At 38.5% G+C, this 17,061-nt stretch overlaps 1 protein-coding gene across 3 annotated transcripts in view; it reads left to right on the top strand.

The window, feature by feature from the left end:
* Window positions 1-17,061, top strand: part of PTPRG (protein tyrosine phosphatase receptor type G) — a 704,516-nt gene that overhangs the window by 168,416 nt on the left and 519,039 nt on the right. For all 3 annotated transcript variants that reach the window (XM_077858250.1, XM_077858249.1, XM_077858251.1), the window contains exon 2: window positions 8,470-8,574. In XM_077858250.1, the coding sequence (XP_077714376.1) occupies window positions 8,470-8,574 (105 nt within the window). The remainder of the gene's footprint in view (window positions 1-8,469; window positions 8,575-17,061) is intronic.

The raw sequence follows: 17,061 nt of genomic DNA, 5'->3' as shown, positions 1-17,061 counted from the left end.
GGTGGCTCTGAGGAAGAGTGAGCCATGATATTTTTTCAGATTGTTATTGCAGATGTCTAACAAGCCCTTGTATAAATCAGTTTTCTCAGTATACCTCTTCTTGGACTTGTTGGGAAGCATCTATTTTTATTTCTGAGGGTTTTCAGCCAGGATATAGTTGATAGCAAAGGGATGTCTCTAATATTTTGACCCTTCTAGTCTTTCCTGATTAAAAAAAAATAGATTCTGTCTTTTGTGTGTGTATTTAAGAGAGAATGAGAGAGCATGGGTGGGGGGAGGGTTCGGGGGAAAGGGGAAGCCACTGAGCAAGAAGCCCTATGAAGGGGCCCCATCCCAGGACCATCACAGGATCATGGTCTGTGCCTAAAGCAGAAGCCCAACCTTCAGAGCCACCCCGGTGCCCCAGATTCTGCCTTCTGTAATCAGTGTTATTTTAGAGTAAAATCACGAAGAGAAGTTCAGTCTTTTGCTTCTCTACCTGACTTTAAGCAGTCATTTTTATAACCTATTTTGTGTTCTTTTTTCCCCTGCATGGCTATGTGATTCCTCTTTCCCAGAATTGCAATCTGTTTTACTAAAAAAAAGTCATGGCTCTATATTAGGTCTTTTTATCACTTTAGATGATGCAAGTATATATATATATATATATATATATATATATATTGTAACTGGGACAATAAGTGTATTTGAATATGATAAAATAGGTAATCTACTGTAATATACTCTATTGTGTTTGAGGTTAGTTCAGTATCACAAACAACCGGAGGGATCATTTGTAATGCAGTAGTTACAAAGGAATGTACTTCTTGATTCTACTTTGTGGGATACTCACTAAGTACATTTTACTACGATTAATTGGAATACAGGCACAAAGGAGAAGAGAGACTCATCAGAATATTTAATTACTTTAACTATGATTTGATACTTCTGCCCATTGTAGGCACAAAAAAGATAAAGATTTATTCATTTTAGACTATTGTGTGGGATTTAATGTTCTTAAATGCTCTTTAAAATTCAGAGAAAATTATGCTTGTTAGAGATTTTGCCATCCTTGAGGGATCTTTAATTTGTTTGTTGTATGAGCAGTTATAATAGATATAAACAGCCTGCTTAACTGCTTGTCTGCCATTCTGGAAATATGCATTTTGGATGTGAAAATGTGAGTTCCTATACCTATTTTTAGTGGGCTTATTTTTGGCAGCAACTCTGGCAGAGAAGTAGGACTCTTTATATGAGAGCCATCCATCCATCATCTTAAGTAATTTTCATTCTGGCACTAGGGAACCAGAATTTCTTTGTTCTGATGTTTTCAATTTTGGATGGAAGCTGACCAATTCTTCTAGGCTTCTATGTCCTTTGGAATGACCTAGAAGGGGACGTAAGTTGAGTGGAAATGCCCTCAAGTGTCACAATACTATTTTGCTTTGGGTACAAGATGTGTGATTATGTTATAGATGGAACTTTGGTGTGTTCTAATCATAAACTTACTCGGCTTGACCTTTGCATAACCTCTGCAACTACTTTCCTCTATAGGACATCATGACATAGCTGGGATCGAGTAGATATTGTTGGTTCAATATGGTAAGATGAAAACAGTAATATGAAGGAATGTTGTGGGTGTGTCGAAATGCTTAGTGACCATGTGTCTTTCCTTCTTGGTGGGCATCTCAGACTTCCACTCATTTTCAGATACACAAATGCATGTATGAATGTACCACCTTTGACAAAAAACCAGCCATTAGTGGTAGTCTGTAGTTTCAATTCACACATTTGCAATTTTGTAAGAAAAATATTTTCCATCGTTTCCATTCAGTTTTATCCTATGTAGATTCAGTGACTCTTCCCTCTGACAGTGGAGCCTAAGAAAATATGCTATGTCAAGAATGTTATTTAATGTAGAGTTTAGAGGGGTTGGTCTCTTTGTAAGAAAAATGTTCAGCCTGCACATTAACACAGTAGATTTCAAACAACTTGAAACTCTTTATTTCCCCCAAGTCAAAATTTCAGTGAAACACTGAGAGTCAGGATTGCACAGAGTCCTCCTGAAGATATGTATGGTTAAGGCAGATGGGATACACATCTGCTTTTATATTCCCAGAATACAAACATTTATTGTTATAAACTATGTCCGGTGGCTCTGGGAAATTAAATCATGTACATAGGAAACAGTTTTGTTGATATCTTCAGTGGTAGGTAACTCTTAGGATATTTTTATTGGGAAGGATTGGGCCTTTGGGTCCGGAAACATTTTTATCTTTTTTGCTTCAGGCTGGAAATGAGGTAGGCTCTAGAGAAGTTCTGAGAGTTGGTAGAGTTTATGAAATCTCCCTGATGAAAATACCTGTCACTCATCTAGCTCTCTGCATAGCAACCGACCTGACTTAAGCTTCCTCCTGCTGAGCGAGGCGTAAGCATCATTGGCTAGTTAATGCTATTGGTTTTGAAATCTTCACTTTCATCCTGTCAAAATTGAGAGGCTCAAATTCTCCTGGATGATGGGAGTAGCTGGGTGTTAACTTTCTAAACTCATTTCATTATTGTACTATTCAGACCCTTGAAGGCTGCCCTGCTTTGATATTCCCAGGTGCGTTAGCTGTGTGTGTGTGTGTGTGTGTGTGTGTGTGTTGTTTGTTTGTTAAAGTCACACTGGAGACTACCTCTTTTGAGGTGGTGTCTACAGCATTGTGCCCTATTGGGCATCTATTGTGTCTCTCCACTTGTTCCATCACTGTGATCCCAATTCCTTGAAGCATTATCACAATACTACAAGCCCTCTTGAGCTTTCTGCTGACAGATGACTTCAGCTCCATTAACCATAGTAGGCTTGGTCCTGTAGAACTTGATAGAATATATGTTTGTATTGCACTGACTCCTCCCTCTTGTTAGTCACACGATAACCAAAGGCAGATTTATACTTATTGTCTATTACAAAGATTGAAAATACATATTTTCATAAGCATGCTCCATTTTTAATTGTGTAATTAAGTTGCTGACATAAGCAAGTATGCAATTTCACATTAAGGTAAGGATCCGTAAAGGCATGCATTTGCATAATTTAATTTTCTGCACGGAAGATATTTAAAATCAATAGCATGATTCATAGCCTTACCATATCCTTGCCATGCTGCTGTTGGTTGGCTGTTAGAGTTTAGAAGAGTACAAAGAGTATTAAAATTGATTGAATTTGGTGTGCTGAGTCTGTATCTTTACTTGGGAACCACAGATTGTTTCATTTTGCAAATCTCTGCTCCTTGCCAATAAAATATTATGTTGCTTAATATACTCAATATACATTTTTTGACTGCTGTTCAAATAATTTCTAGAAGTTGTTTTAAAAAATGTTATTATATAATTAAAATATATTTGAGGAGGGGACTAAAGATTTTGTTTTGTTTTAAATTATGCAAGTGCCTTTCGTACATGATTATATTCTTATGGAAAAAGAAATCACACGTGACTGATAATGGATGGAGTAAAAGGTTAAACTAAATATAGTTATCTTTAATGAATAGTTTATGTGTTTCAAAGAAATCTGGTGCCAGGGTGATAAAGTCCTTTGCTTCCCTGTTCATTTCTGAGTTGTCTCCCTAAACAATTGCTTATGAGGTGCTTGGGATCATTCCTTCCAGCTTCATGTTTTTGGTGTTTGCCTCTGCGATAGTGGGCAGTGACTAGATAGTGAGAGGGTGGGGAAACGGTCATGGTTTTGCTTGTATAAACACACCCATATACATACACATGCTCTTCACCCCCACACGGACACCATCATCAGCCTTTACATTGTTCACGTGTGTATGTATTCACTCACTCATTCTTTCACTGATTATTGAATGCCTGCTATATTCCAAACTCCATCATGGTCGGTAGCTTGAGAATCTCCTTATCTCCAGGGAGTTTAGAGCCCCTCGGAGGCCATGCAGCATGTTCTTCAGAAGCAGGTGGTTTTTGTTTTTGTTTTTGTTTTTTTGGTCTATTCCTCATTTCCTATGTGCAACCTACATTGTATCTCAGTACTTTGGGGGGTATGATGAAGATAGGGGATAATCCACCTTCCTTGGGATGGCCCTGCCCTCTGTGTTCCCTCTTGTCCAATGGTCTGTATCCACCCAAATGACACCTCTTCTTTTTGTCCCATGGGAACTTCCTTTTGGTAGTTCTGCTCAGCTGAGATCCCTACACCACAGTACGCTGCATGTGGATGGCTGGGAAGTTAAACTACTCTTTGGAGTGTGGATTCCGTTACACTGCAATGTCAGTGGAGCACCTTCTGGTGTTTACCTCCCTTGTTTCTTGAATCGGATATATCTTTGTAGGTTTGCTTTTTCCACTGAGTGTTTAGTGAGTTTTGGGAAACTGGCAAGTGTGGGTCCATGGCTTCTATCAAGTCTAATTAAAGATGAATCTAAGGACTTGGAGATTTTCACACTTACCTGATGAAACTTTAGACTCTGTTGCTTTGCTTTTCCAGCAGGATGGGTAACACAGCTGCCCACACGAAAGCCACTCCAATGAGAGATGGTCCTGGCAGTCCTTTGTTCCCTACCCTAGTGTTCTCAAAGGTTCCAGAAAATGAAAACACTTCCTTTTCAGGGAAAAAAAAAAAAAAAAAAAAGGACTAGTTGTCGATACTGTGATTCTAGATAACATCTTCTGTACAAAGTATAAATTAATATCCTTGAGGATAACTCCATTCCTCCTTTACTTTTATTTGTGAGCTTTCTGGTTCAGTTTAGATGTAGCTAAATTCTGAGGTTGACGCCATATTGGCATGATTTCTACAGTTGGCAGTTCATCTCTGCCTGGCTAGCCTTTTCCCAGTGTTAACTTAGCGTGTCAGGTTCCAGGCTGTGAGGGTGAATTGAGAATGTCAATGTTGAAGGGGATGTCTGGTTGAGCTCAGCAGGGAAGTTTGTGTTTTTTATCTCTAGTTCCAGAAGAGAATCACCCAAACAAAAAAAAAAAATTTTTTTTCTTTATAATACCTGTATTCCATATATTGGTACCACCCCAGATCAGTTGAATCTGAATCTCTGGTGGTAGGGTTTAGGGCATAGATGTTTTTATTTTTCTTTGTTTGTTTTGCTTTGTTTTATTTTCAAAGCATCCAGGTTGAGACTTAGAGCTCTAGTCCTACAATGGTCTTTTATGGAGAAATTGATGATCAGGAGTAGAGTTGACTCATTTGAAGGTCATCAAGGTCACCTTTAGTGTCATTTGGGGATCTTTTGTATACAAGGGACAGAGGGGTGACCTTTCACAAGTACTTGGTTATATAAAATATAAATATATATGTAAAGTGTTCCACAATATCAATCAAATTACCTTTGTCATGGGCTTAAATTTTGTCAACAGAATTGATCTATAGATTTTGTTTCCTATAGTGTGGTTACATTTTTGAGGTCCTCTGCTGCTCACTTTCTGCGTGATCCCCAACCAGGATCCTGAGAGGCTTCAGGATCCTGTTCTAATATTGGCAGGAAGAAAGAAAAATCTCTTTAATTGGCTGATGTCCCCATTGCTAAACAGATCACTGGGACCTGGGGCGAGGTTTACAATGATTGGCTGCCTTAAGTTGGCAGGGATGGGGTGACAGGACATGGCTATGCATTGCATGACTTTGGGGTGTCAGGAGTCTCTGCAACAAATTTCTAATATATTTCTAATATATTATTAGGTATTTTAAAAACACTCTATGAGAAGGGGTGCCTGGCTGGCTCAGTTGGTTAAGTGTCTGCCATCGGCTCAGGTCATGAACCTGGAGTCCTGGTCAGGGGAGCCTCTGCTGCTCCCTCTGCCCCATCCCCCTGCTGAGGCACACACCTGTGCTCTCCCCCCCACTTGCGCACATGCTGGAGCTCTCTCTCAAATAAATAAATAAATTCATTCATTCATTCATTCCTAGGGAAAAAAAAATAAAACACTCCAAGCCCAGTGCTGATTTAGTTGCTCTGCTCACAATGTCTTATGTTTTTTGTAACAATGCTGTGAAGTTGTTGCTACTTTTACTTCCACTTAACAAACAAGGAAATTGAGGCTCAACCCTGTTCCCCATTTCCTTGTTCAAGACAGTGTTTTACTCCTTACCTTGATAGAGGAAGGATTATTTGGGAATAATTGTTTAGAATGAACTAGCTCTAAGAAGCATATTAGACAGATACATAAAAAGTTTCCCACATGCACAGAAAATAAACTGAACAATTATTTATGTAGCATGCTTTAGTGGAGGGAAAAAATAGATTAGGAGTGTAGGAGATGGAAATTTTATTTTTGATCCCTAGAAGCTCAGAATGGTCAACTTCTTGGAGCTTTGCATGGCTCATCTGCAAAATCGTAGGATGGACTGGATGGTGGATACCTAAACCTTCATTATACTTTAAAAATGACCAATGAGCAAACAAACAATATTGGGTTTACTTTTTACATGTGTGTTTGAATTTTACAAGATTCTGGCTTCCCCATAAGGGGGGCGGGGGAGGGCCTAATGTCTATGGAATATCTTTAAGCATTTTTTTCTCTTAAAGCCACTCTTTGGAGCTGACATGGAAGATCTTCCACCTCTTATGATGGGTTATGGCCTGATAAACTCATCATAAATTGAAAATATCTTAAGCTTTTTAAAAATGTATTTAAGACACCCAACCTATCGAATGTTATAGCTTAGCCTAACCCGCCTTAACATGCTCAAAATACTTATATTAGCCTAAAATTGGGAAAGTCATCTAACACAAAGCCTAGTTTATAATACAGTGTTGAATATCTCATGTAACTCCTTGATTTTGTATGGGATGTGATGTATGTATGTATGTACAGCATACAATAATGCTATATGGATGCTGATGGTTGTAAGTGTGTTGGTTTCCACCCTCGTGATTGTGAGGCTGACTGGTAGCTATGGCCTTTGCTGCCCAGCCTCACAAGACAGGATCCTACCCTACATATTGCCAGCCCAAGGAAAAGATCGAAATCCAAATTTGAGGTTTGGTTCCTGCTGAATGCATATCAGTTTTGCAGAGTTGTAAAGTTGAAAAATTCCTATTTCAGTCGGTCATAAGTTAAAGACCATACTTTCTTTTTTTTTTTTAATATTTTATTTATTTATTTATGAGACACACACACACACACACACACACACACACACACGCAGAGGGAGAAGCAGGCTCCACGCAGGGAGCCTGATGTGCGACTCGATCCCGGGTCTCCAGGATCAGGCCCTGGGCCCAAGTTGGCGCTAAACCGCTGAGCCACACGGGTTGCCCAAGACTGTACTTTCTACGTTTCCTAATTTGCCATCGTGGTGACATCATTATCATTACTTTGGCTAATTTGGGATGGAGAATATATTGTTTTCCTGGTGCCATCTTACTCTTAAATTGAATCTACAGTTCCCCTAACCATTTTCCCTGCTTTTTCAAAGCACACCTGATTTTGTTTGGGTGCATTTAAATATTAACATAGACAGCTGGGATGCATGTTTGAAGTGTAATTCCATTTCATTTTGGATTCTGGGCACCTGTAGTATTTGTCTACTTACATGCCAGTGTATTCGGGTGTGGGCTCACAAGAATAGAAATTTACATTCATGAATTGGCTGGGAGGGGTGGGCTTCCAACACTATATCAGGCAGTTGGAAGCTCTCTATAATGGTGGAGAAGATTGGATTCATTGTGAGTTTTCAAAACATACACCATTAAATGGAATTTCTTTTCGGAGCAATGTTGGCTTTGTGGGTTTCATGTTTCTTATCTTCATGTGTAACAGGTGACTATCTGGGGTCCAAAGGATATGGAGGACTGGTACTTACTATGGTCAGTCTCCCAGGCCTTAGACTGGGAGGTGCTTGATGGTAGAGGCCCTGGCTTTGATGTGGGCATGCTTATGTGTGATTCCCTGATGTCTTGCTTGCTTACCTGTGTTACCTGGGACCAGTTCCTTAGGGTGTCTGAGCCTTAATTCCTCCATCTGTAAATGAGATGGGATGACCCCTTTTTCTTTGAAGATCAGATAAGGCATAGAGGCCTCTTGCATCTAGGACATACATAGGCTTATACATGTAGTCAGAACAAAGACCACAGGTTCCAAGTGTGCTGTTACTAGTCCTATGACCTTGGGTAGGTTAAAGCTACTTAACTTCTCTAAGGTTCGGTCTGCTTATCTATAGAATGGGCTTGTTATGGGCTTCACTGGGTCTGTGGCCTGGTAGTGTTCAGATAATATATTATATGTAAAGTGCGAGTGCACCATGCTTGGTGGCACAAAGGCTCCTTGTAAGCTACTGTTAGTATTAATATTCATCCTGGAGGCCCATTAGTCTCGCTAGGCTACCCTATTCTTTTTCTGTAAAATCAGTAGGTTCTCTTCCATTACCCTTGGGGTGTGTGCTACTAGGAAGTCACCTGTGGTGTGTTTGACACTCTTCCTCTGTCCAGTGGAGTGAAGACTTTGACTCATTGTGCTCTCCCCCTCTTCCAGCCCTCACAGAAGGCTACGTCGGGGCCCTGCATGAGAACAGACACGGCAGCTCGGCGCAGATCCGCAGGCGCAAGGCTTCAGGAGACCCGTACTGGGCCTACTCGGGTGAGTTGATGGGTTCCAAACCTGGTTTGCACAGGCCAGTTGCCATCCTTTTAAGCTCCCCAGAAAGAACTCTGAATCTCTTTCACATTGAACTTATTTGTTCAGACCTTTTTGTAGTTCACTAAGAGTTGAAACACTCCAGCCTGTTTTTCCTCAAGGTTATAAGTACCAATTTATTTCTTCCACCTGTTTTCTCAACTTGCTTTTCCCCCTCAATTTGCATTTGTTTCTGAACTTTACTTGTTAATGAGTTATTGTACCAAACTTGTAATTTCCCAAAAGACACGGTCTTTTCTCTTCTGTCTTTTCAGTAGCTGTGATTTCGGAAAGCAGAAAATACAAGGCTAGTCTTGAGCTGCTAAACGTCTGCTAAATATTACAAAGCGTCACATATCAAAATGATCTGTTTTGCTTTAATCTAAATAATGCAACTTTATTTTCAAATCAGATCTCGTTAGTTCAATATATTTCAGCCCTCTATGGTATTCTGCATTTCTTTTCATTGTTGCTTTTAAGCTTTTAGCCTTCCAGCCAGGGAAGACAGACAGCATTGTTAAAAATATGTTGAATATTACATTGCAAATAATATTCTTACATTCTAAGTGGAGAGAAATTAAGACCTGTAAGAATATACAGATGTTTCTGGATTATATTTCCAACAAGTACCCAAAACATATAGGTGGATTGTTATTTCTAAAAGAGATTTTGATGCTCCAATATATATGGAAAATGTATTATAGCTAATTAAGGAGGAATGGTTGAAGAAGATAGACCATTTTGGAAATTACTTTGGCACTAAATAATTCAAATAATTTGTCTGAAAAGGCTTGAAGCCACAAGGTATTAGTATTAATAATAAATCTGTGTTTATGCAACGTCATTGCATATAGATTTTAAAGGCATTCTTTTCATAATGATGCTCTGGTTTAAGTCCCGAATTTCCACCTGCAAATCTTGTTAAATTTATGTCAGTGTAAAATTTATAGGCTTGATCTTTAATTACACCTTATCTATTGGCTTTTTGCATCCTTTTGTCTATTGATAAATCTCCTGCCCCTACAGGGAGAATAGCCTATCTGTTTTGTTTTGCAAGGAACAGATAGTGATTCTGAAGTCTTCCATCACACCCAACTCCCTGTGATTAGAATTATCTAATTAGAGCCTTTTTGTCACCATTTCTGATAAATGAAGGAAATTGTGAGATGAAGGCCAAAATTACATATATATATAGCTTCTTGCCAAGAAACCTGAAGAAAATTTATCATTTTGTACTCTGTGGCTCTGATACCAGTTAGGAAGAGGCGTAAGTGGCCTGCTATTTACAGTTCATCAATTTAGAATAACAATGCTGTTAGTCAGGAAATTGGAAGTTATACCCCATCAGCATCTCCAATTCCAAATGGCAGTGAAGAACTGAAAGTCCTAAAACTTTTCCCATTATTCAGTTAAGAAGGGATGTAAGTGCTGCAGTCTTTGGAAGGGAGCAATTCTTGATATCCTTAGCTCCAGTGGACTTAATGAGTGTCCATTTTGCATTTCTGGAATGGATTTGGGAGCTACCTCTATAGGTGGATGGGCTAATAGTTCAACTTGAGGCTTTGACACCCCTTTTCTGTAAAAGCCAGACAGTAAATATCTTGGGCTTTATAGGGTGTGGTGTGTTGGTTTCTCTAGTAACAGCTCAACTTTGCCAGTATGTGCAAAGGCAGCCATCATAATCCTAGATAAACTGGCTGGGTTTCCATAAAGATGTATTTATGAACACTGAAATTTGAATTATGTGTAATTTTCATGTGTCAGAAAATATGATACTTCTTTTTTATTTCTTTTGTCTCATTTAAAAATATAAAAGCCATTCTTAATTTACAGGCTGTATTAAAGCACATGGCCAGTTGGATAGGGCATACAGGCTATACTTTGCCCACCTGTCTTCTCGATGGGATGTGACAGTCATATGAGGAATCCCCCAGAAGATACAGATTGGTTTGGAAGAACCAGTGAAGTTATTTGCTTAGGGACGAAATGGAGAAAATAAAATGTAAAAGGAGAAGAAAAGAATGAGACAGGTATCAATTAATGGTACATAGTCCTCATACTTTTACCAGGCCTTTCTGAAAATTCCACATTATCAGGGGTTGCTTCACACCAATTTGGGAGAATATCGATTCTCCTGCCAATAAGACTTGGGAGCCATCAGAGACACTCCTTAGCATTTGGCCAGTAGACAAAGACAGGTCAGAAAGGGGTTGTTGTCACTTATGACATTTCTGCCCAAGGCCTTGAAACCACAACAAAGTAGATGTGGGCTCTTAGGTGCAGCAACATACACCTCTAGGTGTAAATGCTGCCTGAACAGTGGGGCTGCTGAAAGAAAGACTTGTTGTTTGTAGGAGGAATTGTTTATAAATTTAGCAAAAGTGAAGCAGGCCATTTCTGAAGATGAGTTTGATGGTTCAGATTTTAATTTCATGACTGTAATTCACAGATGTATCTTAGTTTCTCCTAAGATGATACTGGTTTGTTGGGTATGTGGTGTGTGACAGTATGAATTTTGAGGTCACACAGACTGTGGCTTAAATATAAGTCATAATATCTTTATGACACTGGGAAGACATTTAATTCCTTGGAGATGAAGTCTCTCCATCTTTGAGTTGTGGGTAATTAACAATACTTCCCTTGTAGAGTTGTTGTAGGGATGAAATGAAATAATATGTGTGAAAAATCTAAGATAGTTTCTTGCATCAAGTACCTAATATTCCTGCTGCTTTAGACACTATTATTATTTTTGCTGCTGTTGATGTTATTAGTGGGATTCTCAGTGGGTAACTGTGATGGACAGTGGGTGGGTACTAGGTTGTCCTGAGAGCTGAGTAAGCTGAATTTCGTCAGTTATGATTCACAACAACTCCCCATTAATTTTTGGGAATGAGAAGTTTAAACAGATTATCCTCAAGTTCAGGGCTTGGCCAACTATACAACCTGCTGCTGGTTTTTTTTTTTTTTTTTTTTGAATAAAGTTATATTGAAACACAACCATGCCCATTCCCTTGGGTATTGTCTGGCTGCTTTTGTGCTGGGGTTGAGTAGTTGCTACAGATTGACCAAAAAGCCTAGAATATTTTTATCTGACCCTTGAGAGAAGTTTACCAATTCTTGCTCACATTGAGATAGCTTTGGTTTTTGAGCAGATGTTAGCCTGACTCATAAACAGAACTGTTCAGAGATTTGGAAAATGTATGTATATATATATATATATTTTTTTTTCCCCCTCCCTTGCATTTTCTCTTGAGCTGGAATATCCTCAGCAAGTCTCCTAGTTAGCATTCAGAGTGAGTCTGGTGATCCTGCTTTTGGAAAGGACTTGGGAGGAACAAAGACATGAGTGGAGTGGGATGTGCTTCGGGAGATGGATCAGGAAGATGGGTGGGTGTTGGTGGTTTTGAGGCCCCCCACCCCTGTATCCTCCTGAGTAGGTTGGTTTTGTGTGGATGGGGTTTGGTGCCTGATGGTGACCCAGTTATTTCACTGGCACCCTATCCCAGTCACTTGAGGAGAGTTGCAGAAGTTTTAGAGCTGTGGAGATCTGTATTTAGGATATTGTCATCACAGTAGTTCATTAATATCTGTGTAATTTTTACATTAGGACTAACCAAGTTATTTCATTTTTTCTGTATCACTTTGGATAATGCACATATCTTCATTATATTTGAGATGCTAAAATCTTTACGTCTGTAGGCTTATTAGACAGTGCCATTGTGAACACTTACAGCTTTAGCACAAGGGACTGTTTATTGAGGAAATACGTACTCTGGTCCCATTAGGATCATCTGAAGATAGGTTTTCTCTCTGGTTCTTAATTTTGTCTACTGTAAAAGAGAGGGTCATAATATCTGAGTTCAGTGTGAAACTATTATGGATAGGAGTTAGGAAGTAGAACATAAATGTAAGATACTATTATTGTTCACTGTTAATAGCTTTGTAAGTTGAAGACTACTTTATGTCTTTGGGTTTATTTTCCTTATTCCAAGACAGGGCTAAAAAGGGGAAAAATCTCTTTCTATATTGCATATAGAATTAAACTGGAAAAAAAAACCCCTAATAGATTGAATCAGAGTTTCTCACTGGAAATATTAAAACAATTTTTCTGTTAGGTTTACTTGCCTTAAGACACAGATCTTTTTCTGTGTTACCTGAAGTGATGACAGCTCATGAATTTTGGAATTTGCCCAGAACTTCTGTAATTAATACACAAAAAGTAACAAATGCTAGGTAGGTCATTGTTGCCGGAAAGGGAAATGAGAAACAAATCTGGAGCAAGTTCAAGGGGAAATTGGAGGCATTTTTATAAAGCTCTCTGTTTTTTTCTCCTACTCGTCAGAGTCTTGGAGGAAAAACAGGTTGTGGTTTCTCCTCCCATCCTTTTTTTTACTTCTCCCATTTGGTTTTGTGCATTTCGAATAATCAATATCTCATGTTCCTTCGCTATAGCAAGATTCTGTGAATCAATACAAGGGGGACAATTCTCATCGTTAGAGGAATCCAAAATTTCCCGCAAGAAGTGTCTGGTGTTGTGCTGAGAAGAGGCCCAGCAGGATAATTCTAAGAGGGATTCCAGCTGTGGCCAGGACATTGTAGGAGGGGACATCCAAGGTCCCTTTCAATTGTCCTGGGTTTGATGACTTACTCAGCTGTAAAATGGAGATAAAGAGGACATACCTTGCTGGATGGCTTTGGGGATTAGAGGTAACTTCTATAAGCACCTGGTATAATTCTTGGCCTCCGTTCTGGAGTGGAATACGTATTACCCACTTGGAGTTTAATTATATGCCACCCCACTACATTATTCATATAAACATCTCGTTTTATAAGGCACATGCATGTGTGTATGTGGTGCATGTAGGTGTATGTTTCATTTCCCCAGCTAAATGTCGAGTAATTCCATAGGTTTTTTTTTTTTTTTCCTACTGGGTATCAGAGTATCTCATTTTATGCATATTTAGTGGATATTTTTCAAGTAGGTGAATGGATGTACAAATAAATGAACTCCTGTCAGATTCCTGGCTTGGGAACTCACTAAGGGGATCCTGCCATGAAATTCAGGTAAAACAGTGGGCGATTTACAGAAGATTTCACCATTGGATCCTTTTAAGTAATCAGCTCCCCTGGTAAACTAAAGGTATAATTAAATTCCTAAAATATCATTTCCATGATTATTTTTAATAATGTCTATAAAGGGTAAAGCAAAATACACATACCTGCAGAAGCCTGCCTTTGTCATTAGAACAATGGAAGCCATTATAGAACCTCAGAGTTTGATATTAATATTGTATTAATTGTTCTTTTCCTAATGTTTCCTGTGAAGTTTCTAAAGGGAATCATTTCCCTAGAGACACTCTATTTGCAATAGAGAGCTTATGATCTGATGGAACCATACCATTGGGGAGGAATCAGTCTTGAGATTCATCCTTCCAAGTGTAATTCAAAGTTACCTTTATTTATCGTGATGTCTAGCCTGACCCCTCTCCCCCTTATTTATCCATCGAACACACTTATTAATTGCTTACTGTAGGGCAGCCCCAGTGGCTCAGTGTTTGAGCGCTGCCTTCAGCCCAGGGTGTGATCCTGGAGACCCGGGATCGAGTCCCATGTTGGGCTCCCTGCATGGAGCCTGCTTCTCCCTCTGACTGTGTCTCTGCCTCTCTCTCTGTGTGTCTCTCATGAATAAATAAATAAAATCTTAAAAAAAAATTGCTTACTATATGCCAGGTGTTATACTATAATGGGGGGTGGTGTCCAGGAAGCTCCCAGAATTGCTCCTGCCTGATCCCAGCTGTTAAAAATGGGCAAGTGTTTGCCTGAACATGTGGAATCTTTGAGCCATGAAATGATCTTGTAGTGACTGGGGAACTCAGAGTAGCTCTGTAAGTCTCAAGCCTATGGTAGGTTGGAAACAGTTGAGGGAATAATGCAGAATGTTGCACCTTGATGGGTCTTACAGTATTCTTCCAGTGACCTAGAACATCTATCTGAGGGTGATAGGGAGGCCTTTAAGGGTTTCATGGTGGGAATGGACTAAGTTGGTTTTATATTTGAGTAAGACCTCTGGTTGAAGGGTTAAGGATCTGTCAGTGGTGGAAGAACGCAGGATGAAAAATGATGGTGTTGTATCATCAGAGATTTGAGAGATAAGAGGAGAGAGTTGATGGGAATTCATTACCATTAGTAAGTGGTTGAGAACACAAAGTCACTTGTCTAGGATGATCCCTGGAATGGTTGAAGATGGCACTACCTTTAATTTAAAATGAGTAAAGAGGAGTGGAGGGTTGGCTGTGAAGGTAAAGATTTTGGACTTGAGCCTATTAAGATATGGTATAGTGTTTTGTCCATACTTCTTACAGTCTTAAACTTGATGCTTCTTGAACAGGACCTTTATCTGTAATGAATCTTGGTATTTCCCTGTTCTTACTTAAATGTTTTGGAATAGGAGGACCTCAAGGTAGGGAACACATTGTAGAACAAACTGTTTCTTCCTATAGGTACTCTTTTTCTTTTACACTTGATCTGTGATTACAAGGATAGATAGGGTGAGAAAAAACACATATGGTCACACACTAATCAGGACTTTATGTATAAAAGAGAAAAATGTGTTGCCATATGCTTAAGATACCTTGAGCATTTTTCAATACTTGGCCGAATCTGGCTTCCCCCGCCCCCACCTGTTGGAAAGAAACTGTTCTCATATCTTACTGATGCCTTCTTTTTTCTTGTCTTTTTCCTCTTTTTTTTTAAACTTCTAATCTTTGCCACCTGAGTTCTTAAGTTTTTTGGCATCTTTTTCTTTAGAGATAGATTCACAAATGTTTGCACAGTTAATGGATGCTATTGTATGCTGTAAGAGGACATCAATAAATTCCTTCAGGTCCTTGTGACCCTTTGAAAAGCATCTTAGGAAGGTGAAATATTGTTCAGTACTGTGTTGGTATCAAACAATATATATCAATGATTACAATTTTAATTGTTGCTATGATGGGACATTTAAAATGTGGCTAAATGGAAGACTGAGACTTTGGGTTTTAAATTGACTCTGAAGGTAGCATGTTGGTAGAGTCTTTTTGGAGGGCTCTTTGGCAAAATCTGTGAAAATGTTAAATATTGATAGTCTTTGATCCAGCACTTCTGTTTCAGGGAATTAGTCTTTTAGAAACACTTATACACATACCCAACATGACATTGTGTTTAACAGCCTAAGTAACCGTAAGTAGGGATTTGGGGTAATTGTAGTATATCCTATGATGAAATTCACATTAAATATCCACCAAAATGAAATAGATATATACATTAGAGTAATATGGTTAATCAGGTTTCTATTAATGAATAGAGCTGAGTGGTCTGGAGACTATACACAGAAGTTAATTGTGATTATTATTGAGAAATGAGGGCTATTGTCTTTTTTACATTTATATCTATAATGCTTTAATATCTTAAAGAATTATATCGAGAATATTTAAATTTCTTATACCAGTCCATTCATAATATTTCCTGAAGTAATCCTTTTATTTTTGAATAGTTGATTGGCTTGTATTAAATTTAGGCAGTTTTCTTTATAACATTTTTTAAGAGAGAGGAAGAAAGGAAAAATTAAAGGAAAGCCAGAAGGGAGGCAAAAGGCCTTTTGTCTCTTTAATTGGCTGTGTCCAAATTTTTTAGGTGGAACATTTCACTGGTATTTCAACTTTTATAAAATACTGATATGAACCATGCAGAAATTAATGAACTGATATTGACTCAGTTTGAAAATGAACATCAGGATTTATTGAGCAATGCAGTAAATATTGGCCTGGGCAGAGATAAGGTCAATATTTGCTTTGATACAACGTAAGTCTTAATATTCAATAATCTAGAAATTTACTGTTTACAGAAGGTATCCAGAGTTATCTGTAAATATGTGTTTTTCATATCTGTGATGAATCAATCAAATATCTTTTTTCTTGGTTACAAATTTGAAAGGATGATGTTCTCTCCTTTGAAACTAGCTTGTTGGGGGCAGTGGTGGGGGGAGTGTGGGTTATTGGAAGGATATTATTTTAAAATTTCAATGGGAAAATATGCCTAGCCTCATACATGCCTAAAAAAATTGGAAAGCAATTATCTGAACGTGCTATGTAATTTATGTTAAGGCAACTCATCTTTTTTCTTACCTGATACTATATACTCATTTATTAGATCTGATTTGGTTCATAAAACCCAATACCCTGACTCTATAAAACGGGGAAATGTTCTGTCTTTCCCATTGGATATTGTTAAGTAATGTTACATGGATTTTTTTTTTTTTTTGCAAATAAAATGTCATTGATATATATCATGATGAGTAACACTTTACTGACCTCTCCCAGGTTGAAATTATGAAGTTGAACTGCACTTCCATTCCTTATTTTGTTGTCTCTTCTCTCATTGGGTGGGCCTGGTAGTAATATTAAAGGAAGAGCT

This window comes from Canis aureus, chromosome 19 (genome assembly GCF_053574225.1).
Source record: "Canis aureus isolate CA01 chromosome 19, VMU_Caureus_v.1.0, whole genome shotgun sequence".
NCBI lineage: Eukaryota > Metazoa > Chordata > Mammalia > Carnivora > Canidae > Canis > Canis aureus.
This window is presented reverse-complemented; position numbering and strand designations above follow the sequence as displayed.